Below are 26,514 nucleotides of genomic sequence, written 5' to 3' on the forward strand. Positions count from 1 at the left end.
CAGCTGCAGAAGGCAAGCCCACTATTTTGGGGTATTTATTAAATGCTTACTATATTCCAAGCAGTGTGCTAGATACAGGATAATCCCATGTCCTACCTCTGGCCTGGAATGCCCTCCCTCCTCAAATCCGCCAATTACTCTCCTCTACTTCAACGCCCTTTTGAAGGCACATCTCCTCCAAGAGGCCTTCCCAAGCTAAGCCCCACTTTTCCTCATCTCCCACTCCCTTCCATGTCACCCTGACTTGTTCCTTTTGCCCTTCGGCCTCTCTCCGCCCCACAGCACAGCACTTACGTGTGTGTGTGTGTGTGTGTGTGTGTGTGTGTGTGTGTGTGTGTGTGTAATTTTATTTATATTGTTGTCTGTTTACTTGTACTGTTGTCTGCCTTCCCACCTCTAGACTATGAGCTCAGTGTGGGTAGGGATTGTCTGTCTTTATTGCTGTATTGTACTTTCCCAAGTGCTCAGTACAGTGTTCTGCACACAGTACGTGTTCAATAAATACAATTGAATGAATGATCGAATGAGTAATCAGGTTGGACACAGTATGGGGCTCAAAGTCTAAGGAGGAGGCAGTGGGATTTAAACCCCGTTGACAGATGGATTAACTGAGGAACAAATAAGATAGTGTCTTGCCCAAAGTCGCAGAGCAGACATATGAGAAGCAGAGGACATGGGTTCTAATCCTGGATCCACCACTCACCTGCTATGTGACCTTGGGCAAGTCACTTAACTTCTCTGTGACTCAGTTACCTCATCTGCAGAAAGGGGATTAAGACTGTGAGCCCCACGTGGGGCATGCACTCTGTCCAACCTGATCAGCCTGTATCTACCTCAGCTCTTCATATAGTGCGTGACAAATAGTAAGTACTTAACAAATGCCATTAAAAGAAAATGAGAGATCCAGAATTAGGTCCCTGGTGCTTTGACTCCCAGGCCTGTGCTGTCCGCTAGGCCATGCTGATTCTCAACATTGACCTGTGGTGATTGGAATTGGGTCATTTTCGGACGAGAAGCTCGGAGAACAGAACAGAGGCAAGAATGAAAATAGTACCAAGCACAGAGTGTAGTAAATGCTACAGTGTTTCAGGGTACCCAGAAATGGCCTTTGCTTGCATGGGATTTGGTTGGGATTGCTGGGCATATCTCAATCTCTCCAGTTTTACCCACACAAATGAGCAAAAATCTGTAGTAATGTATTGGAACCCTAAAGGACATTGAACTCATTATGATCTTTTAATTTCTTTTGGCATCATTTGAAAAGGGATGTGAAAGAGGAAAATATCTAACAATAATAATAACAATAACAATAATAATAATAATTTTGGTATTGGTTAAACAATTACTCTGTGCTAAGCATTATACTAAGCTCTGGGGTGGATACAAGATTAGCGTGCGACTAAAGAATCGTCTCTTTTTTTCTATCATTGAATTTATACTAACTAGCTCCATTCATCAGATAATGGAGTCAATTAAGATTAAGAGATGGTTTTCTAAAATATTTTCTGTCACTGGAATTCCTCTTAAACATTGAGCATTGTTCAGAACAAGGCTCTGTTTTTACATCTGGAGAGGTTGTGTGTACGTTCCAATTAAAATACAATTTGTCTGGTATTGTAGGCAATATAATTGTAGGCTATTAAACTGTAGCAAGATATTTCAAGATTTAAATTTCCCTTAACTGTCATTTAAAGAAATATTGAAACAACGTGGCCTAGTGGAAAGACCACGGGCCTGGGAGTCTGAGGACCTGGGTTCTAATTCCAGTTCTGCCACTTGTCTGCTGTGTGACTTTGGACAAGTCACTTCACTTCTCTGTGTCTCAGTTATCTCATCTGTTAAATGGCGATTAAGACTGTGAGCCTTAGTTGGGATATGGACTGTGTCCTACCTGATTAGCTTATATCTACACCACTGCTTAACACAGCATTGGGCACATAACAAATGCTTAACAAATACCAGTCAAAAAAACATATGTACCATCATTTTTGATGTCAAGCTAGAATCAGTGAAATACTATCTGGTAGTTGGTAACTACCTTTGGTAACTATCTGTAGAAATAGAACAAAATGCACCCTGATAAGTTTAGACTTAAATAAGAATCACTAGTTAGCAGAAATTGAATTTTGCGGTTATGTCGGCAGTAGGATTGATGGAACTGTTGTTGACTGAGGTCAGTATTAAACTAAAATGTGTCCAAATAATGAACAAGGCAAAGAGACTGACCAGATGATTTCCTGTTTTTTTTTTTTTTTTTACTATCCATCTGAATCAATAGCAGCTAAATGAGAACAGAATACTGCAGTGGTTGTCTGTGTGCAGAGAATCTGCATCCAGGAGATTGCAAGCTCCAAGTATTTCATCTATTGTGCTCTGAGCTCATTGTGGGTAGGGAATGTGTCTGCCATAGTGTTCTATTGTATTCTCACAAGTGCTTAGCTCAGTACTTTGCACACAGTAAACAATAAATACAACTGGATTGGATCAAGTGCTTAATACAGTGTTCTGCACAAAGTAAACACCCAATAAGTGACAGTCATTGATTTGATTGACTAATATATGGTGTGCAGGTTAGGTAGTGTGAATGCATAGTGCAGCACATGACCCTGTCACAGATACTTGGGGCAAACATTAAAGTAAAGATGAGATCCGTGTCCTAGGGTGGCATGTCCATGTTTTCTTCCTCTTCAAAGATGAAGGATGGTGAGAGCAAGATCCTCTCTTTATGTGACTGAAAAAGATGAATGTGTGACTGGCAAAATCTTCTGCATCGCCTGCACTGCCCTTAAAGTTATTTTCTGCCAGGCTAACCAGGTTGCCCCATAATGCCTGCCTCTTGGAATTTTGATTTTCATGAAATCTTAGCTCTAAGGAGCGAGACGCTCTCCTGACCAGTTGCTCTCTACCAGGCTGTTTTATCTACGGAATTTCTGTCCCAAACAGCCCAATGCTATTCTACTCTCTTTGAGACCAGGCTTTGTTGCATCGTTAAATTGTTCATTCAGCCTTTTCTGCCTTGCATGGACCCCATTTTAGTTCATTCTCCTGCTGCTATTGTCCTACCCTGGCCCATCCAACAGACCTTCTGCATGCATGCTGCAGGGAAGCAGCATGGCTCAGTGGAAAGAGCCCGGGCTTGGGAGTCAGAGGTCATGGGTTCTAATCCCGGCTCTGCCACTTGTCAGCTGTGTGACTTTGGGCAAGTCACTTCACTTCTCTGGCCCTCAGTTCCCTCATCTGTAAAATGGGGATGAAGACTGTGAGCCCCACGTGGGACAACCTAATGACCTTTTATCTACCCCAGTGCTTAGCAGTGCTTGCATATAGTAAGCGCTTAACAAATACCAACATTATTATTATTATTATGTGGTTCCTGCTTCTGCTGCTAGCCCCACCCTTTAGGGATGTTAATAGGGGAGAGGGGAGAGAGCTGGCAATGGTGGTAATGGGCATGTTGGTGGCAAGAGAAGCAGCAACATCACCTGAGTGTCTGCCGAGATTTTGCTTAGCCTTGTCCTCTTCCGCAGCCGCTTGGCCTCCTGGGCTTCTGCCTCAGTCTATCCCTGAGCCCCGGGGATTCAGTCCAGGGAAGGAGCTGGCGATAGTGGCAGAATCTGCCAAATTGCTGGCCAGATTCCAGAAAAGCCAACAGCCGCGATTGCAGAGAGAACTCAAGCCAAGAACGCTTACAGAAAACCCTCCAAATCATCTCAAAACTTCCTGGAAATGCCATCCAATCAGACCACCCGTGAGTACATTTTTGGTGGAAAAAAAAGGGGGGATTTAAATTTCCCAGTGTGTTTTAGATCATTTGAAAGGAGAATGATACAGTGAAGTAAGGTACTATATTTCTTAACGTGCTGTATGTAGCTTTTGATCTGATTTTCATGTCCATACAATTGCTATTTACATTATCATTTTCATGAATGATTTGTCATCTATAATTGATTGCGTACACAATTCTTGGTTAAGTAGGTAAAAATAAGTATCTGAGGATTGATTCAAGAACCAATCCTCCATTTCTAGCAATGTTCTTATGGGAAAATTTACTCTGGTTTACAAGGTTTTGACTTGAAGTACTGTTTCCAGAAACCAATTGTGTTCCAAGTCTGAGGACTTCTAAATACCTATCAATTTCACTTATGCATATATGTATATGAATTTTTTCATCGAACGATTCATTCTGCTTTATTCTAATATTTCATCCAAGCATATTCACTGTACTACCTAGTTGATACTTGATCTTCCTCCCACCAACACTGCTTTTAAATAATTGAGGATGTCTGTCTTCTCAGTTTGATTATAAGAATATTGAAGGCAGAGAATAGTAGTAATTGTAGTAGTAGTAGTAGAAAAGCAGAAGCACTAGTAATAGTAATAGAAGTAGTAGTAATAATGGTAGCAGTGTGGCTCAGTGGAAAGAGTGCAGGCTTGGGAGTCAGAGGACGTGCGTTCTAATCCCGCCTCAGCCACTTGTCTGCTGTGTGACCTTGGGTAAGTCACTTAACTTCTCTGTGCCGGTTACCTCATCTGTGAAATAGGGATTAAGACTGTGAGCCCCCCGTGGTACAACCTGATCACCTGTATCCCCTCCAGCACTTAGAACAGTGCTTTGCACAAAGTAAGCACTTAACAAATGCCATCATTATTATTATTATTTATCAAAATATATAATCGAATGCACAAATGAATGAAGGTATATACCTTTGTACTGAGGATGGGAGTATGAGTAGGATCTGATATGCTAGAGATAGCTGATGAGGTCATATGACTTGGGATGCTGGGAATCAACTGGGAAAGGCCTACTGGAGGATGTGGGTTATCAGAAGGGCTTTGGATTTGAAGGAGGGCTTTGGTCTGATGGCTTCTGTGGAGTTCCAACTCAGGAGAACAGCATGAATTGGGGATTTCTTGGCTACTTTCCCAAGCACTAGGATGGTACTCTGTAAGAACTCAAAATGCCATCTTTTTCTAATTGTTACTGGTGAGGTTGTTACGGTTATTGATTGTTTACTTCAAGTGCTGTTCTAAATGCTGTGATATATAGAGGATAAGCAATCCTGGCATGGTTTCTGTCCTACAAGGGTCTCATGTTATTGATATTGACTGCTATATCTTAGGAAGATGATACTGCTCAAGTCCCCAGGTGTTATCTTCTGGCTCACAGCTCTATGGAAGGCTGGCTATCAATACATCAATCAATCAATCAATAGTATTTATTGAGCACTTACTGTGTGCAGAGCACTGTACTAAGTGCTTGGGAAGTACAAGTTGTTAACATATAGATCTTTAGAATACAACTTTAGAAACCTGAAGCTTGATACCTCACTGACACCACGTTCCATCAGTCTTCCAAAATCCAAGCTGACCTTTTTATTCTGCTCTCTGCCTGTTTGTCCCTCTTGACATCATTGGATACTGTACCACACTGGCATGAAGAAATGTTTTGCCCATGAAAATCTTTGAATAAGTGTAGGCTTTCGCGGGCCTAACCTTGCCCAGAACTTCAATCTTCTTCAGACTTATTATCTATCCATAGTAATGTGCTGAATCTATGAAGCAATTCATAATGATTCACATGTTTTCAGCGATTCCTGGACAACTGTCTTAAAGGATCTTGAAGATGTGTGTTAACTGTTAAGCGGGAGTAGTCATCATCATCATCATCGTCATCATCATCATTGTATTTATTGAGCTCTTACTGTGTGCAAAGCACAGTACTAATAGTTGGTAGACACATTCCCTGCCCACAATGAGCTTGCAGTCTAGAGGAGACAGACATTACTATAAATAGGAAGGGGATTCTATGTCAAGTTTCCAGATCCTTAATTTCATCATACTGAGTGGCTGTAGAGGCTGTATTGAAGATCCTAGAACTGCCCTAAAGCCTTACATAACCCCAGTGGTATTGGAAAGGACCAATCGACTTTGGCTCTATTGACCAGGTCACCGTGTAGTAGCCCAAGGATACTGCTGAATTCCTCAGAGCAACCCAATTTGAGGTTAGAGAACTTAGTAAGGAGGTCTTGATGTTGCTTCCTGTGATAATAATGAAAATCATTATGGTACTTGTCAAGTGCCTGCTATAAGTCAAACACTATACTAAACGTGGGGGCAAGTCCAAGATGATCAGATTGGACACAGTCCCTATCCCACATGAGGCTCACAGTTCAGGTAGGAGAGAGTAGGATCTAATTCCTATTTTATTTATTTTATTTATTCATTCATTCAATCATATTTATTGAGCACTTACTGCAGAGCACTGTACTAAGCGCTTGGGAAGTACAAATTGGCAGCATATAGAGATGGTCCCTACCCAACAATGGGCTCACAGTCTAGAAGGGACTTTCCTTTTACACAAAAGGAAACTGAGCAGAGAGAAGTTAAGTGACTTGCCCAAGTTTACACAGCAGACAAGTTGCAGTGCCAAGTCTAGAACCCAGGTCCTCTGCTTTGCAGACCCATGATGTTTCCACTAGGCCACACTGCTTCCCATTGCTTCTACCCCTACTTTGCTGCACAGATCATATCTTTTAGGTGGCATTTTCACCAGAGGATGCAAGTTACATTACTATTCTGGGGAGTCAGAGATAAGAGACATCCAGACAAACATTTTGGCACCCTCAAACACACTGACATGCATTCACACACAGCCCCCAACCTCCGCCTCCAATGACAGATTAATATCCTCTTCTACCCAAACGTGCTTTTCATAGAGCCAAGCAGACTGCGGCAGTCATGGCATAGAAGTTAAGAAAAGCAACAGTTATGCTGTGCCCCTACTGCTGCCCTGCAAGATCTATGCTGGTGAGGCCTCTGTTGGCTAATCAACTTTCTGCACTTCACTGGTTGGGCTTGTAGAGTGTTGTCATAGCAACTGTGCTTCTTCCACATTTTTTCACTGCTTTTGCTCCACTCCCCAGTGAAGAAATCATTAAGGGGGAATCTCTTGAAGGGTGTGCATGTATGTATGTCTTCCTGTGGCATTCTTTGTGAGTGTGGGTGGCTTTGCGTGAGTGACTCTTTGAATAGATGTGGCTTTATGTCACAGTCTCTGTCCATGTGTGTGTGTGTGTTCCTTTGTGTGACAGTTACAGTTTCTGTTTGTGTTTGAGCCTTTGTGTGACAGTCTCTGGGAGTGTGGGCGTGAGAGGCTGTTCTTCCTTCTTTCTCCTTAGGGCTTTTGAGATGGGCCTGGGAGGTGTTGGACAAGAGAGAGGGGAAAACTTGTACTCTCCCAAGTGTACAAGTGTACTCTCCAAGTGTACACTGCTCTGCACACAATAAGTGCTCAGTAATATGATTGAATGAATGAATGAAAACTGTTGACTGGGCCCTTTAGGGTCACTGTGGTTGCGTGAGGTGGCCACAGCGTGGCTAGGGTCCCAGGCACATGCTCTCCCATGCCCCAGACTTGCCGGCCAATTCCTACCTGGACTATTTGTGAATCAGATAAAATAACTCGGGTGGCAAAAATCTTAAAAGTCAGTCAGTCAATTGTATTTATTGAGCACTTACTACGAGCAGAGCACTGTACTAAGCTCTTGGGAGAGTACAATATAACAATAAAGAGACACTTTCTCTTCTCACAGCGAGTTTACAGTCCTGAGGAGATGACCGCTCACCACTTGGTTCTCTAGGCAGCATTTCATTATGCCGTGACTTTTGCACTTGGGGTTTGCAGTGGATAGTAATTACAAGTAGATCTCTGAGTTCAGTTCATGAAATGAGCTGAATAACCTCGTGTGGTCTGTCACTGTGGCCAAGGCCTGGGCTTTCTGGCCTGGGTTTAGCGTGGCTGTTTCTATTAGTTGCTTTTTGAGAAAAGAGCATTGCCTTGGACATCCTAGGAGCTGAGTGGAATTGTTCGTGTGAATGGAGAGGTTGGATTTACCTCTTCCAATCAGAGGAAGGGAATGAGGGACTCAAGGTTCAGGCTGGGGTATATTTGACACCTGACCTGGGCAGAAGCCTAGAGCAAAGCACCCTACTGGTTGAGGTGTGAGGTTATGTCACCCTCATTTTCCCTTTTTCCAGCAGAAGGAAGCTTACTGGAATTGCTAAAGCACACTTGGACCTCTGAATTTCTAGATCTCCCTAACACCTGATCTTCTTCTCTCTCCCTAAATCCAAATAGGTTGCTTAATAGGACTCCTGTGCCTTTTGTCCATCTTCCCTATTGGCCTTTAATATTCTGTTACCGCTCCTCAGGTAATGATCCTCGATCTACTCTGCCCCATATCCACAGATGGCCTTCCTGACCACAATCAGCTATTTTGCTGATCACAAAGGAACCAAGTGAGAGGATGTGAATAATAACAAATTTGTTAAGTACTTACTATTTGCCAGGCAGTGTACTAAGCACTGGGGTGGATACAAGTCAATCAGGTTGGATAGCATCCCTGTTCCACATAGGGCTCACAGTCTCAATCTCCATTTTACAGATGAGGTAACTGAGGCCCAGAGAAGCAAAGTGACTTGCCCAAGGTCACACAGCAGACAGGTGGTGGAGTCTAGATTCAAACCCATGACCTCCTAACTCCCAGGCCCATGTTCTATCCACTACACCTTGCTACTTGGTGCGAGCCATCACCACTCAACTCAAAAGTTGAGCCATCACCACTCAACTCATACTCAAGTTGGACCAGTGGTGGAGGCCCCTTTCCCTTCTCAACAAACATAAGTTTGTCAGGGGAGTACAATGTAACGGACACATTCCCTGCCCACAACGAGCTTACAGTCCATAGTCTACAGTCTAATAGGCCACCAAACTGCTTGCTCTGCCTTTGGAAACTGCTTATTTCTAGTAGCATTTGGACAATATTTCCAAATAAAGAGAAGCATCTTGGTCTAGTGGAAAGAGCGTGGGCCTGGGTTCTAATCCCAGCTCTGCCAGGTTTTTTTTTTTGGTATTTGTTAAGCGCTTACTATGTGCCGAGCACTGTTCTAAGCTCTGGGGTAGATACAAGGCAATTAGGTTGTCCCACATGGGGCTCACAGTCTTAATCCCCATTTTACAGTTGAGGTGACTGAGGCACAGAGAAGTTAAGTGACTTGCCCAAAGTCACACAGCTAACAAGTGGCTGAGCCGGGATTAGAACCCACAGCCTCTGACTCCCAAGCCCGTGCTCTTTCCACTAAGCCACGCTGCTTCAAGTTGTCTGCTGTGTGACCCTGGGGATGTCACCTAACTTCTTTCTGCCTCAGTTACCTCATCTATAAAATGGGGATTAAGCAGTACTAAAAATAACTGTGGCCACTGTTAAGTGCTTACTATAAGCCAAGCACTTTACTAATTGTAGAGACAAGATAATCGGGTCCCACATGGGGGTCACAGTCTAAGCAGGAGGGAAAACAGGTATTGAATCACTATTTTGCAGATGAGGGGACTGAGGCAGAGAGAAGTAAAGTGACTTGCCTAAGATCACACAACAGATAAGTAGGAGGGATTCTTCCTCCAATTTAGCCTGTGTGATTCTTATGTGGGAGAGGGACTGTATAACCTAATTATCTTGTGCCTATCCAAGTGCTTAGTACAGCGCTTGGCACATAGTAAGCACTTAACCAGTGGCTTTACCTGTGTCAGTCTTATAGTGAGGCACAAAAATGTCTCACCAATCCATGGTTGTGTCACAGAGATGCTGAATCTGATGGCAGTGAGCTTCAGGAGTTAGGATGTGCAGTCTTGGTTTATGGATTGGATTTTTGATAAAATATTCATTTTTCGGTAGACTAATTGTAGAATAATTCCTTCGTATCCTAGCAGTGGACCTCAACTAGCCTTCTCTCAGAACTCCATCGTTCGAGATTTCAGATCTGCGGTCCTTGTATTGAGGGTTGGTGGGAGTTATCTGGAGAAAGGCAGCGGCGTGAAGCAGAATGGCCCAGGCCTGGGAGTCAGAAGGAACTGGGTTCTAATCCCAGGTCTGCCACTTGTCTGTCGTGTGATCTTGGGCAAGTCACTTAACAACTCTGTGCCTCAGTTATCTCATCTGTAAAATGGACATTAAGACTGTGAGCCCCATGTGGGAAACGGACTGTGTCCATTAGCTTGTATGTATCCCAGCGCTTACTAGAGTGCTTAACTAAGACGATTAAAAGGAAAAAAAAATGGCTGCTGAAGACCTGGGTCAGAGGTTTCCATTTCCATCTCTTGATGTCACAAACTAGGATTCCCCACTGGACAAATTTCCCTTATGAACGGATGGGCAGGAAAATACCATTCCAAGGGATATAAGCAACCTCCCACGGGGGCTGTGGATCAGAAACTCGCTGGAAGATAGACACAGAGAGACCCTGTGGCTTTCCCAGCTGCAGTTCAAGATTTTAAATTTAGTCTTGAGATCGTATCACTGCTTGGGCTTGAGTTTATTTGTTTTCTTTGCTTTCTGAAGAATCTCCCTAATTGCATCAAGTAATGAGCCATATTTCCATTTCCAAATTTATTGTTTTCATTTGAATGTAAAAAACCCAAATTGACATAACCAGGGGAAAACTCTCTCACTCATATTTCCTTTCAGCCTGTCTGGATTGAAAGGAGATGGGTTGCTTGAGCTATCAATTAATAAAAATGAGTTGCATTTTAAGGGTATTCAGGATGTTCTGTTCTGAAATGCTGATATTTTGCCTTTGGGGAGTAGTAAACATATAACTTGAGTGTGCTGTATTTCGGGAACACGTTATTTTTAGCTGTTCCAAAATGCTTGGGGGTGTTGGGGGTTAAAGCCCCCGACACATACACACACTGTTTTCATGATTGAAGAGGGAAAACTTGGGATGAAGTCCGAGTATCTCAGTTTTCATTAAAAATATAAGATTCAGCTTAGCTAATTAAAGATGGTGTTTATATGAGTGTGTGTGTGTATATGCATATTCAGCTGTGGAAGCATTATGTATGCATTGATCTATACATGCAGATGTTATATAGTATGTACACATATGTGTTTGTGTACATGTCTGCATGTACAAGTATGTGTGTATGCACTTTCTAAAGAACTACTCTATGCCTACCATGAAGCTTAAGGATTATTAAGGCATTTAGAACTGTACACTCTGTTGTGTCATAGCATGTGTTTCACTCTACATTTTGGATTGATCCCCTCCAACAGCAGAATCTTTTCTAGTACTACACTTCTGTCTGAATTAATAATAATAATAATGGCATTTATTAAGCACTTACTATGTGCAAAGCACTGTTCTAAATGCTGGGGAGGTTACAAGTTGATCAGGTTGTCCCACGGGGGGTTCACAGTCTTAATCCCTATTTTACAGATGAGGTAACTGAGGCCCAGAGAAGTTAAGTTACTTGCCCAAAGTCACACAGCTGACAATTGGTGGAGCTGGGATTTGAACCCATGACCTCTGACTCTGAAGCCCGTGCTCGTTCCACTGAGCCACGCTGCTTCTCTAATTCTGTACAGAGCGCTGTCAGAAGAAACAGCCATGGGCATAGGCTGAGTGACAGACACACAGTGCAACAATGCAAGCTTCCTTAAAGCTAAGTCCTATAAGAACACACCCATGCTATAGGAATTCTCCAAATGCCGTCGAGTCATTTCCGATCCGTAGCGACTCCATGAACACATCTTCTCCAGAACGTTCCATCTTCTGCCATAAAATGGTTCTGGTATGTGTACCCAAAGAGTTTTCGTAGTAAAGATACAGAAGTGGTTTACCATCGCCTTCTGTGCAGTAAAACCTTGAGTCTCTGCAGTTGTCTTTGGTCAATCAATCAATCAATCGTATTTATTGAGCGCTTACTGTGTGCAGAGCACTGTACTAAGTGCTTGGGAAGTACAAGTTGGCAACATATAGAGACAGTCCCTACCCAACAGTGGGCTCACAGTCTAAAAGAGACGGAGAATGAACGACTGGAGAGATAAGAGGAGAACCAGGAGAGGACGGAGTTTGTGAAGCCAAGGTCGGATCAACCATCTTTGACTCTTTCCCATGCCGAGGCTGCCCAGCACAGGTGAATTGGCTATGTCTGATGCTTTGGCTTAGACCTTTCCATTATGGATAGCCCTGTATGGCCTAGCTCTAAACTTCGTCAATGTACGCAAACTCTCCTGCCACGATAAGACGTCTATTCATAGGAGAGATGCTATAGGAATACTAGATGTCAAAAGATGACTATAAACTGACCCTAATCCTGCAAGACACAATCTCTGATTCTGAATAAGCCTTCATGTTTAAACCTCAGCAATTTTGATTTCTCCTTCAGCCTAGATATTTTTCCTCCAATTCATATCCTGACATCTTGGACCCAGAAGGAAGGCTGACCCTACAGGGTGGAGGGAGACCACTGAGATATTTCTGAGGTCCTCTCTACAAGTAACAGTGAGAACATCACTAACATTGCTGCACCCAAGGTGCCTACATAAAATGGTTCTAGCTTGTTTAATCTTCATTAAATGAACATTGAATTGTCAATGAACAAATGAATTGTCACGAAGAACAAAGAAGTGCAATTAAATCCACAGCTTTAGCTTTTCTTGCAGAATTAGATATTCAATTACCTGCTCAAGTGGTGTTAGTTGTCTAAGCTGCTTTAGGGGTCAGGATCCCTTGAGGCATCCTCAATTCCTCCCACAGTGGAGGCTGGGACAGGAAAGTGAAAGGATAGTGGCACGCTAATATAGTCATGGTTTCCCTGGAACAAAAGCCAAGGGCTCCACCTGGACCCTAGGGGCCAGCTTTTCTCCTCTTTTCTTTGTTTTTGTGCTACTTATTAAGCACCAGGCACTGCACTAAATGCTGAGGTAAATACAAGATAATCAGATTGGACACCCCGGCCCCACACCCTGGTATTATTAGGCCACAGTCCTCTCTGCTCCTCCCAACTTGGGCTGCTGGCCAGTAGAATTTGTAGCCTCCAGATGTGAAACAGTTCCTTACTTCTCCACAGCCTTTACCCCTACAGCTAACTTAACTCATGCATCTTTCTCCCACTCACACACACCTACCCAGAACATCTTTTTTGCCTTCACACCTTCTTACCCTAAACATCTTTCTCTCCTCCACACCTATGTATCTTATAGAACTACCACATTTTATAGAGCCCCTCTAACCTTTGGCACTACCCTCTGCCCTAGAAGTTTGACAGCCTCACAGTTTGAGATTGTGATTTTTAGAGAAGCAGTGTGGTCTAGTGGAAAGAGCATGGACCTGGGAGTCAGAGGATCTGGGATATTTTTCAGAATATGCCACTTGCCTGCTGTGTGACTTTGGGAAAGTCACATCACTTTTCTGCACCTCAGTTTGCTCATCTGCAAAATGGGGATTCAATACCTGTTCTCCCTCCTACTTAGACTGTGAGGCCCATGTGGGACCTAATGATCTTGTATCTACCGTAGTGCTTAGTATAATGTTTGGACCATAGTAAGCACTAATCAAAAAACACAATTATTTTTATTTTTAGATTGTGAGCCCCCCCAAAAGCAGAATCTGTCTTTAATTTCCACTATGTATTTTCCCCTAGATCTTAGTAAGGTGCTCCACACACAGTAAGCTCTTAATAATAATAATAATAATATTGGTATTTGTTAAGTGCTTACTATGTGCCAATCACTGTTCTAAGCGCTGGGGGAGATACAGAGTAATCAGGTTGTCCCACATGGGGCTCAGAGTCTTAATCTCCATTTTCCAGATTAGGTAACTGAGGGACAGAGAAGTTAAGTGACTTGCCCAAAATCAGACAGCTGATAAGTGGCGGAGCAGGGATTAGAACCCATGGCCTCTGACTCCCAAGCCCAAGCTCTTTCCACTGAGCCACGCTGCTTTGAGGCATGGGACATCCTTGGGACAGAATGCTTAGTGGGCAGAGAGTTGGAGAGCGGCTATGAGGTGGCAGGGTGAAAAGGGAGAGGAGGGAAAAAAAGAGGGGGAAAAGTGGGAGGGAGTTAGAGAAGGAATGAGCAGGAAGAGGAGAAGAGGAGGAACAGAAGAGACCATGTATGATCTGCTGTCATGCCACCTTCTCCTTGTCCAACTCCCTGACCGCAGGACAGATTGGCCAGCCAGGAATCTCCTCCCAGAATAACCTCTGTGCTACTACCTCTAGTTTCCCCTTAGAGACTGTAAGCACTGTTTTTGTATACTATTTGTTAAGCATTTACCGGATTAAAATAAATTACGGGTTGGGGGAAACAGTAGGGTTAAAAGATATGGAACCAAGTTGTATGGTTGGGAAAGGAGGTGGGAGGAATACCTAGTGTTTAGCAGGGTGGAGACACAAGTACATAAGTGACACAGTAGGTGGGAAAATAAGGAGGTGAGATGAAAGATTAGCCAGGGAAGGCTTCCATGAAGAGGAAGATTTTAGTAGGAATTTGGAGATGGGGAAGTAGTTGCCTGCCAGATGGGAAGGGGGAGAGAGTTCCAGGCGGGAGGGAGGTGAAGAGATTGGGGTCTAAGGTGGGATAGATGAGATCATGGCACATGTTTAGAGGAGTGAAGTGTGGAAGCAGAGTTCAACAGAGAAAGGAATAAAGAGAAGTAGGGGAAAGAGTGTGACTTGTAAGCTCATTATGGGCAGGGAAGTATGCTGTACTATCTCAAGTGCTTAGTACAGTGCTCTGCACATAGTAGCATTCAATAAACACCATTGATTGATTGATTGGTTGATTAAAGCCTTATAGGCAAGAGCTTCTGCTTGATGAAGAGAGCATTGGGGTAACAGTTGGAGGTTTTTGAGGAGCACACAAAGTGATGTTGAAGAAAAATGAGCTGAGCCCCAGAGTTAAGTATGGACTTGAGAGGGGAGAAGCTGGAGGCTGGGAGGCTGATGCAGAAATTGAGTCATGATCAGGAGATTCATTCATTCAGTCATATTTATTGAGCACTTACTGTGTGCAGAGCACTGTACTAAGCACTTGGAAAGTACAGTTCAGGAGATGCTGCCCTTCCTTTGCAGACTTGGATGAGACAGTCCAGAGGGAGTATGGGAGGGGCCATCTCATTGTCCATGAACCCTGCAAATTCTCTGCAGTTTAGGCCCTCCGTTTCTGGCCATATCTCCAGACCTTCCTGCATCCCTTTCACCTCAGCCTCATCAGCAGTCTTCCCTCTTGGGGAGAGCCCGGGTGCTGTAAGAATACTGATGAGAAAGAAAACAATCCTAGCTGTGAAATAAATAGTTAAACCAGGTCAGTTATTAGAGAACAGTTGCCACTTACTGGCATCTGGAATCCTCAAATCACAGTACCCACCTTCATGGGACTTTTTAATCATTCTGGATTCATTCCTCTTGCCAGATAATTGAGCCGACAGCCTCCTCAATCCAGGGTTCTGTTTGAAGAGGCTGTGGAAGAAGACAGTAGGACATGAGAAAAGCTTGTTCACATTGGAGTAGGATGGGTTTATATCCTGTTGTATTGTATTCTCTGAGCACTTAATAAAGTGCTCTGCACATAGTGTATGTTCAATAAATACAATTGATTGATCGAATGGTGTGGTCATTTTGAACTATCTTCCCATTAGTCTTTTGTGGAAAGTCATTCTGTAAGGCATAGAAAATACAGCAGTGCCCTGTTGTCTATCAATCAATGGTATTTACTGTGCACTTACTCCGTTCAGGGGGCTGTACTAAGTGGTTGGGAATGTACAATAAAATGGAATTGCTGGTCATGATCCCTGCCCCCAAGAAGCTCACAGTCTTAACACTCTTAGCACTCTTTTGCAATAACACGGTTGAAATTTAGTGCCAGTATTTCATGTTCACTTTGAGATAACCCTGCAAATTCTATTTTGACTTAAATGTCTCCCTTCTTCTCCTTCACCTTTGATGTACTTTGACTGACTTGAATAGGGGGATTAAAGCCCAATGCCTTTTGCATTAGATAATGACATTTACTTAACATAGATCAAACACAGATCTCTAAAGTGCCTTTTGTCTGAATAGAATGTGCAAGACAACGGGGTTGTGTGGAGCAAACATGTCACAAACTAGAGTACAGTGGGGATTTAGGTCTGTATTTACAACCCTTGTATCCTATGTAATCTCCCCAAACAAGACAGGAGAAAACTTGCGGTTGAAGCCAGCCAATTATCCTAGTTTCTGCCTGAAAACGCCTTTCCCCATTACTTCACTGACAGCCAACAATAGAGCTAAAGAGGCCAGGGGCCTAAATAGCAGAGGGTGAATGAACAACCTCTGGAAATGAGAAGCAGCATGGCTTAATGGGTAGAGCATGGGTCTGAGAGTCAGAAGGATGTGGGTCCTAATCCCGGATCTGCCACATGTCTACTGTGTGAATGTAATGTTGTTGTGGACTGGGAATGTCTTTTTACTGTTATATTGTACTTTCCCAAATGCTTAGTACGGTGCTCTGCACACAATAAGTGCTCAATAAATGCCATTGAAAGATTAAATGAAGTGTATCCTTGGACAAATCACTTAACTTCTCCTGTGCTTCAGTTACCTCATCTGTAAAATGGGGATAAGAGTGAGAGCCCCTTGTGGAACAGGGACTGCGTCCAACCTGAATTACTTGTATCTACCTCAGTACCTAGAACAGTGCTTGGCACATAGTAATCGCTTAAGAAGTACTGTTGTCATTACTGAATAAGACCTATCGGATTGTATCCTTGTGCGGTGCTTGGGACAGGTCCAGGATGTGGTTCTTGGAGACTCCCTTCTCCCCTGGCTAATAACGTCTTTGGATATTCCTGCTGCCCCTATTTTCTTCTCATCTCCCACCTTGATCAGAGAGCTTTGCAGAGGGCCAGGCCAGGCCAAGGCCTCCGAAGAGATGGTCCACAAGGAACCAATGGGGCAGAAGGCGGGGAAACCTATTCGTGTACAGGGAAAAGTCCCAGGGGCTCACCCAGGCATGCTGGAACAGACAGAGACACAGTCACTCGGACACTGATGGTGGCTTGTTTTCCCTGGCAGGACTACACTTTGACGATGTATTTTCAGCAGTACTGGCGAGATAAGAGGCTGGCCTACGCTGGGATTCCCCTCAATCTCACGCTTGACAATCGAGTGGCGGATCAACTCTGGGTGCCCGACACCTACTTCTTAAACGACAAGAAGTCATTTGTGCATGGAGTGACCGTGAAGAACCGCATGATCCGCCTCCACCCTGATGGAACTGTGCTGTATGGACTCAGGTGGGCCTGGGCGGCCAACTGCTTGGAGATGTGCTTAATCTCCTTCCACGCAGCTATGGCAATGGGTGGGGAGCGGGATTCATTAGGAAACACCAGTGGGGATGGAGTAGGAGTAATTAGGAATCATCAGTGGGGATGGAGTGAGTTTCATTAGGAAACACCAATGGAGATGGAGCGAGAGTCACCAATGGGGATGAGCGGGACTCATTAGGAAACATCATTGCGGGTGGAGCGGGAATAATAAGGAAACGTCAATGGGGATGGAGCAGGAATAATTAGGAAACAGCAATGGGGTTGGAATGGGACTCATTAAGAAGCACCTGTGAAGCAGGGTAAGTTCTGCTGGGAAAGGTTTCTCATGAAGCTGTTTAGTTTTGGATTTGTTACTTCTCCTCTCATGCAGAGTACCTTGAAAAATAATGAGCTAGTTAAACTCCAGGACTCAGGAGTGAGTTAGGCACTTTGAGGGAGCATTAACTCTCAGAAACCAATCGACACGTCCCTGCCCTCAACACATACACATTCGTGTGTGTATATATGTCTTACATGTGTAAACAAATGCATACATGCATGTGTATGTATATTGGCTTCTGCACATGTATACACACAAATTTAGTTCAATAATTCTATATGCATCATTTTATATATATATAAAAATTACCTATATAATTTTAAATGGTATCTATTTGGCAGTGAGATCCTATACATGCTAGTGGGTGGGGATTAAATGACCTCTTCTCAGATGGCACCTCATTCCACAGTTTGTCCATGGATCAAATGCCCTTTGCAGAACTGCTGTGTTTTTCCTTGCCATCCTCTCGCTGTTTCCCAGTCGACCTCTTGGTTTCCCAGTCTTCCCGATGCCTCTGTGCCCGGATTTCACACATTGGTCTGCTGCCCATTGTATCTGCCTTATCCCAAAAATAACCTGTTGCCCAAGTCTTCCCTCTGGCCTGGAACTCTCCTACCCTTCGTATCCAACAGACCACCCCAGTCCCCATCTTCAAAGCCCTTCTAAAATCATATCTCCTCTACAAGGCCTTCCTTAAGCTCTTCTTTCCCCTCCTGTCCTCCAATCTATGTCACCTATGAACTCAGATTCATATCCCTCAAACACTTTATATTCATCCAACCCCCCAGTCTCACAACAATAATAATAATAATAATAATAATGGCATTTATTAAGCACTTACTATGTGCAAAGCACTTTTCTAAGTGCTGGGTAGGTTACAGCATGGTCAGGTTGTCCCACGGGGGGCTCACAGTCTTCATCCCCATTTTACAGATGACGTAACTGTGGCACAGAGAAATTAAGTGACTTGTCCAAAGTCACACAGCTGACAATTGGTGGAGCCGGAGTTTGAACCCATGACCTCTGACTCCAAAGCCCATGCTCTTTCCACTGAGCCACGCTGCTTCTCGATACTTAAATATATTTCTTACACTCTGAACTGGTAATTCGTTTTAAAGTCTGTTTCCCGTGAAGACTGCCAAATCCTTGTAGAAAGAAATTATGTCTAACAACTTTAGTGTATTATACTTTCCCACATGCTTAGTACAGCAGTCTCTCCCCACTTCTAAACTGTGATTCTGTTGTGAATGGGGATTGTCTCTATTTGTTGCTGAATTGTACTTCCCAAGCACTGAAAACTGTGCTCTACACACAGTAAGCGTTCAAAAAATATGATTGAATGAATGAATGAATAAATGCACGCAGTAAGCACTCAATAAATACCACTGATTGATTAATTTGTTCATTCTCTTCCCCCTTATCACACAGTGGATTCATGTCAAGATTTCTTGGTAGCTAGTTCTTACTATCCACCCCCAAAGGGACTCTGCTTTTTTTAAGGTATTTGTTAAGTGCTTATTATGTGCAAGACACTGTACTGAGCACTAGGGTAGATACAAGAGTCCCTGTCCCACGTAGGGCTCATAGTCTTAATCCCCATTTTACCAATGAGGTAACTGAGGCACAGAGAAGTTAAGTGACTTGCCCAAGGTCACACAGCTGAACAGAGGTAGAGCCAGGCTTAAAACCCAGGTCATCTGACTCCCAGGCCCATGTTCTTTCCACAAGGCCACATCGCTTCCTAATAATGGCCTTTAACCATCGTATTGCTATAATGTAGCCTGTTAATTTAATAATAAGCAGGCTTTCCTGAATTTCCTACTTTTTCTAAGATCCACTGAATAATCTTAACTCTACTTTGTCCTGGACCATATTCCAATGCCATTATCTTAAATTGTTACCCAGTGTTTGCCATAATTTGATACCGCACATAGTGTCCTGCCAAAGTAGATTTAACATTTGATATCGTGTTTTTCAGTATTCAATTCCTAGGTAAAATAAACACTGATCAATAACAACCATTTTACAAACAGTTCAGTTGCCACTATTGACTGTGGATGAGAATAACAGCCACAATCATTGGTTGTCTATTATGTGACTTATTTTGATGTGTTTAACAAAATTTCCCTGTTCTCTCCAAAATCCCTATTAATTTGTCAGGTCATGCTGTCACTCACTCTTTCACATTTCTCTACATACAGCCACAATCATTGGTTGTTTATTATGTGATTTGATATTTTGATGTTTCACAATATTTCCCTTTTCTCTCCAAAATCCTATTTATTTTTCAAGTCATAATATTGCTCACTCTTCCATTTCTCTACAGACAACTGTCCCTTATGTATTCTTGTTCACCAGTCTAATATTTAGGATAGTAAGTTTCCATAACTCAGTTTCCTTTGAAAAGTACTTAATTCTGACACATCTCAACTCCATTCACCTTTTTCCGTTATTGTCCTGATTTGAAACCTCTGAAGAAATCTTTGGTATTTCATGTGTTGATGTAATTTAACAATGCATGTTCATGACATCCAATTTAAACTTCAAGGTTTTATATTTTTCATCACCCGCTCAAGGCGTACACCTGAGATAAATCATGGTCTCCCTAGAGTATAATAGAAATTCACATCGTTCATTCTCAGTCTCTTTTGCAGGCTCCTCCTCCCCCTCCCATCCCCTTACTGTGGGGGTTCCCCAAGGTTCACTGCTTGGTCCCCTTCTGTTCTCAATCTGCACTCCCTCCCTTGGTGACCTCATTCGTTCCCACGGCTTCAACTATCATCTCTACGCTGAAGACACCCAGATCTACATCTCTGCCCCTGCTCTCTCCCCCTCGCTCCAGGCTCGCATCTCCTCCTGCCTTCAGGACATCTCCATCTGGATGTCTGCCTGCCACCTCAACCTCAACATGTCCAAGACTGAACTCCTTGTCTTCCCTCCCAAACCCTGCCCTCTCCCTGACTTTCCCATCACTGTTGACGGCACTACCATCCTTCCCGTCTCACAAGCCCGCAACCTTGGTGTCATCCTCGACTCCGCTCTCTCATTCACCCCTCACATCCAAGCCATCACCAAAACCTGCCGGTCTCAGCTCTGCAACATTGCCAAAATCCACCCTTTCCTCTCCATCCAAACTGCTACCCTGCTCGTTCAAGCTCTCATCCTATCCCATCTGGACTACTGCATCAGCCTCCTCTCTGATCTCCCATCCTCGTGTCTCTCCCCACTTCAATCCATACTTCATGCTGCTGCCTGGATTGTCTTTGTCCAGAAACGCTCTGGGCATGTTACTCCCCTCCTCAAAAATCTCCAGTGGCTACCAATCAATCTGCGCATCAGGCAGAAACTCCTCACCCTGGGCTTCAAGGCTCTCCATCACCTCGCCCCCTCCTACCTCACCTCCCTTCTCTCCTTCTACAGCCCACCCTGCACCCTCCGTCCCTCTGCCACTAATCTCCTCGCCGTGCCTCGTTCTCGCCTGTCCCGCCATTGACCCCCGGCCCACGTCATCCCCTGGGCCTGTAATGCCCTCCCTTTGCCCATCCGCCAAGCTAGCTCTCTTCCTCCCTTCAAGGCCCTACTGAGAGCTCGCCTCCTCCAGGAGGCCTTCCCAGACTGAGCCCCTTCCTTCCTCTCCCCCTCGCCCCCCCTCCATCCCCCATCTTACCTCCTTCCCTTCCCCACAGCACCTGTATATATGTATATATGTTTGTACATATTTATTACTCTATTTATTTATCTTACTTGTACATATCTATGCTATTCATTTTATTTTGTTAGTATGTTTGGCTTTGTTCTCTGTCTCCCCCTTCTAGACTGTGAGCCCACTGTTGGGTAGGGACTGTCTCTATGTGTTGCCAACTTGTACTTCCCAAGCGCTTAGTACAGTACTCTGCACACAGTAAGCGCTCAATAAATACGATTGATTGATTGATTGATCAGGAAACTCTAGGGAAATAATAGCCTTTGTAATCCAAAAAAGTATGCACAAAATTATGAATGGTTCAAGACCAATTTCTGCAATGAATGACCTTCCTTTCTAAAAGATATGAGCATTTTTACCTGCAAAGTCAAGTACTTTAGCCTCTTTCTCTTTTTGAGCATAAACTCTATCCATCATTGTCATAATGTAGATGTGTTTACAAGTGGACTCCATTCTGACCTACATTTCTGTATGAACACTCCTCCAATCCTATGTTTGGACACACCTAAGTAGATTTTGGTTTCTCTCTTGGTATTTCAATAGTGTGGGTGGCTTTAAATCAAGAATTCAACCTGTCAAACTCTTTTTCATGATATTTTTCCCAACTATACTGCACTCTTTTTTTTCCAATAAGGACCTTAAATGACTCGTGTCTCAAACTAGACTTGGAATTGCTTTCCAAACAAGTGAAAAAGCCCCACTTTCTTCTACAACCGTTCCTTTCCTTGCCTTCTGACAATCACCTGGTTTCTCTTTGGATTCATTTCTACCCCTTCTGGGTGCCCAAATAGGAAATCTCCTTTACTCTAAAATTGCATTTACTTTTATTTGGCTTCCATTGTCTGCTTTGTAAAGTTTAAATTAGGTTTTTCAAAAGTCTTCGCTCATTCCTCCACTACTGTACCCCATATCACTATGTCATCAATAGATACTCATGAACCTGTATCAACCAGTATTTTTCTGGATAACTTTGTGGCAACTTCATGAAACAATACTTCACAAATGGCCTGTTGAATGTGTACATCAGCTTCCAATGGCAGCTGCCAGACCATAAAGCTGCACTTAGAGAAGAAAATAATTTGTCCTCTGCCATTTAACCAAAAATCTAATCACTTCTACAAATGCGAAACTGTTTCCTTTTATCACCCTCCTTCAGTTCTGAGGTGTGATGGGATCTCCCGTGAAGAGTTGTGGTTGAGCTTTAGTCCTGAGGCTTTGGAGCCAAAGACTTGTGCAAAGGAACTGATTTTTGTGCTATTGGCTAGAATGGGCCTCTTTGCATTCTTTCTTTCCTGCTGGTTGTGCCATGCCTGGACAGGCTAATTCCATCTATTTGGTCCATTCTTTTTCTTTAATGTCACTAAAGAACGTCCCCATCCCACTGGTCTGTCTACTTTCTCAGTTTTTCCTTGCATTTCCAATTTGTAAATTTCTCTTTTAAATATTCCCATAAAGGTAACGATGCATTCCTTGGAGCATGTATTATTAGAACATAATCTTTTGTAAGCACAATTTTATAGCTGATGCTTGACTTCCTTAGGTCCTCAAATACATTTTGATCTCTTTCTTTAATACTGGCGCTATATTAGACACTCCTCTATTAACTGAAACATTAAACATGTCTGTAACTTCCAAGTAAATCCAATTTTGCCAGAATAAATTGAAGAATATTCTTCTATATGCAAATTATGCTGGTATAGTTCAAGAACCTCAAATAGAAATATTATTTCTAGTGCACTGTCTGAGTATTACTGCTGGGCTTTGAGGTAGTTTATGTTTTATTTTTAAATGAAACTGATAAAGTTTGTGGCATTCTGGGAAAAGCAGAGGCTGCAAGAGAGGTTGAGAAGGAGTGGGGCTTAGTGGGTCTGGGAGTCAGAAAACCAGAGTTCTAATCCAGTTCTAAGTGCTTGGGAGAGTAATAATTATAATAATAATAATTCATTCATTGTCATATTTATTGAGTGCTTACTTTGTGCAGAACACTGTACTCTGCTCGAGAAGCGGCGTGGCTCAATTGAAAGAGCCCGGGCTTGGGAGTCAGAGGTCATGGGTTCAAATCCTGGCTCCACCACTTGTCTGCTGTGTGACCGTGGTCAAGTCACTTATCTTCTCTGGGCCTCAGTTCCCTCATTTGTCAGATGGGGATGAAGACTGTGAGCCCCACGTGAGACAACCTGATTACCTTATATCCCCCCAGTGCTTAGAACAGTGCTTGGCACATTCATTCATTCATTCAATCGTATTTATTGAGTGCTTACTGTGTGCAGAGCACTGCACTATGCTCTTGGGAAGTACAAGTTGGCAACATATAGAGATGGTCCTTACCCAACAGTGGGCTCACAGTCTAGAAGGGGGAGACAGACAACAAAACAAAACATATTAACAAAATAAAATAAATAGAATAAATATGTACAAGTAAAATAAATAAATAGAGTAATAAATATGTTCAAACATATATACATATATACTGGTGCTGTGGGGAGGGGAAGGAGGTAAGATGGGGGGGATGGCAAGGGGGAGGAGGGGGAGAGAAAGGAGGGGGCTCAGTCTGGGGCAAGCCCTTACTGTGTGTCAAGCATTGTTCTAAGGATTGGGGTAGATACAAAATAGAAAAACAGTGTAGCTTAGGGATAGAAAGGTTATAATAATAATAGATAGATTCCAGTGCCAGAGAGTCAGAAGGACCTTGTTCTAATTCCAATTCCACCACTCGTCTACTGTGACTATGGGCCTGTCACTTCACTGTGTCTCGGTCATCTCATCTGTAATATGGGGATAAGCCCCTGAGCCCCATGTGGGATACGGACCGTATCCAACCTGATGAGCTCGTATTCATTCATTCATTCAATCGTATTTATTGAGCACTTAAGTGAGCACTTAACAAATGCCATTATTATTATTATTATTATTGTTACTAAGCACTTGGAAAGTACAATTCTGCAACAGAGATGATCTTTATCCAACAATGGGCTCACAGCCTGGAAGAGGGGAGACAGACATCAAAACAAGTAAACGAGCATCAATATAAATAAACAGAATTATAGGTATATACATATCTAATAATAATGGTATTTGTTAAGCACTTACTATGTACCAGGCACTGTACTAGGCACTGGGGTAGATACAAGCAAATTAAGTTGGACAGAGTCCCTGTCCCACATGGGGCTTGCAGTCTTGGTCCTCATTTTACAGATGAGGTAACTGAGGCCCAGAGAAATGAAGTGACTTGCCCAAGGTGACACAACAGACAAGTGGTAGAGCTGGGATTAGAACCCGTGACCTTCTGACTCCCAGGCCCGTGATCTATCCACTACACCATGAGTACAACATGAGAGTTGGCAGACATGTTCCCTGTCTACAAGGAGTTTATAATTAGGCAGAAACTCAGTGTGCCAAATATTACTTCATATTCACTTCCCAAATAAAGGAAATACATCATGAAGGCACACAGATTTGAAAACTGGTGTCTCATTGACTTGACTGCTTTATCATTCATTAAAATTTGAAAATGCATGCATATACATGTGAAATAGCTAAATTAGATGTTCTTAAGCATATGCTTTGTACAGTTTAGCTGCAGTAATTAATGCTCTCCCTGGAAGATCACACAATTATATTTTTAAAATAACATAATTTGACTGCGGGATTTGAAAAAAAATGTTTGGATCACTGCAGCTACACAAGATACTGGATAGCGCTTGAAGCCTAAACTTTCAAAATAAGGTTAAAAAGAGTCACCTAATCCAAGGCAGCTATAAATACAACTTCTAGTACAGAGAAACCGAGAAGGGGGTCTGTGGCTACAGCACAGCAACTTGACTGAAACCAGGAACTCGAGCATTAAGGATCAGTGCGAAAGGAGAATGGACCCTTCCTTTATCAAGACTGAATATGGCAAGGTAACAACATCAAGACTCATTTGGTGAATCAGTTATTAAAAATGGACTTCAGCAAAGGAAGAACACCTTGCAATCTTTCATTCATGACTGTAGCAAAATGGAGCTAGGAGAAAGCCTTCATTTATGATTTGCAGTTCCTATTTGCAGCACCTAAGCTACCAAACTGAAGATTTTTCTCATCACTGAGGAAACTCTGGGTCCATCCCAAGTGAGTAGCACAGATGGAATAAATTGTGGTCTAGCTGAAAGAGCACAGGCCTGGGAGTAAACCTGTGTTCTAATCCTGGCTCTGCCACATGTCTGCTGTGTGACCTTGGGCAAGTCATTTAACTTCTCGGTGCCTCAGTTATCTCATCTGTAAAATGGGGATTAAATCCTACTCCCTCCTACTTTGACTTTGAACCCCAATGGGACAGGGACTGTGTCCAACCTGATTATCTTATATCTACTCCAGCACTTAGTACAGCGCTTGGCACATAGTAAATCTTAAATAAGTACCATAAAAAAACAATCAGTCGATTGAATTGCATTTGAGAGAGTGCAGTAGAGTTAATAGATATGATTCCTGCCCTTAAAATGCTTACAGTCTTGCCCTCATCTGAGTCAAAGAGGAAATCTCACATAGATTATAAGAAGTTTTCAATTAGTTTCTATGAAGGCTGGCGACCACAACTTTCATTTCTCTTGTATGTTCTGAAGATGTCAGTATCATACTTCGCCAGAGTGGGGTTTTAGTACACCGTTCTGCTCACAGTAGTTCATAATAATAATGGTAATGATAATATTTTTTAAGCACTTACTCTGTGTGAAGCACTGAACTAGGCCCTGGAGTAGATACAAGATGGCCAGGTTGGACACAGCCCCTGCCCAACATGGGGCTCACAGTCTGAGTGAAGCAGTATGACTTAGTGGAAAGAACATGGGCCTGGGAGTCAGAGAACCTGGATTCTAATCCCAGCTCTTGCCACCTTGTCTGCTGTGTGACCTTGGGTAAGTCACTTAACTTCTCCACGGCAATGGGGCCAATCTAAATCTCAGGGTGACCTCATAGAACTTGAACTCCCCAAGCAGATCTGAACCCATGGGGACTGACTTCTGCAGAGAACCCCAGCCATGACCCCCCCATACACTCACATCACCCCATTTGATTTTCCTCCATCCCATCCACTAACCAGATCCTGTTCGAGGGAAACAATCTCTTCCTCCCTTCAAAGCCCTACTGAGAGCTCACCTCCTCCAGTAGGCCTTCCCAGACTGAGATCCCTCCTTCTTCTCCCCCTCCTCCCCCTCCCCATCCCCCTGCCTTACCTTCTTCCCCTCCCCACCGCACCTGTATATATATATATATATATATATATATATATATATATATGTTTGTACATATTTATTACTCTATTTATTTTACTTGTACATATTTGTTCTATTTATTTTATTTTGTTAAT

The 26,514-nt window shown here is 43.1% G+C and overlaps 1 protein-coding gene across 2 annotated transcripts in view; it reads left to right on the forward strand.

Moving 5' to 3' along the window:
* The window catches only part of GABRB3 (gamma-aminobutyric acid type A receptor subunit beta3), a 153,953-nt gene that overhangs the window by 90,442 nt on the left and 36,997 nt on the right, over window positions 1–26,514 (forward strand). For both annotated transcript variants that reach the window (XM_038760259.1, XM_038760261.1), the window contains exon 4: window positions 16,895–17,115. In XM_038760259.1, the coding sequence (XP_038616187.1) occupies window positions 16,895–17,115 (221 nt within the window). The remainder of the gene's footprint in view (window positions 1–16,894; window positions 17,116–26,514) is intronic.

The sequence above is a fragment of the Tachyglossus aculeatus genome, chromosome 18 (assembly GCF_015852505.1).
Source record: "Tachyglossus aculeatus isolate mTacAcu1 chromosome 18, mTacAcu1.pri, whole genome shotgun sequence".
Lineage (NCBI taxonomy): Eukaryota > Metazoa > Chordata > Mammalia > Monotremata > Tachyglossidae > Tachyglossus > Tachyglossus aculeatus.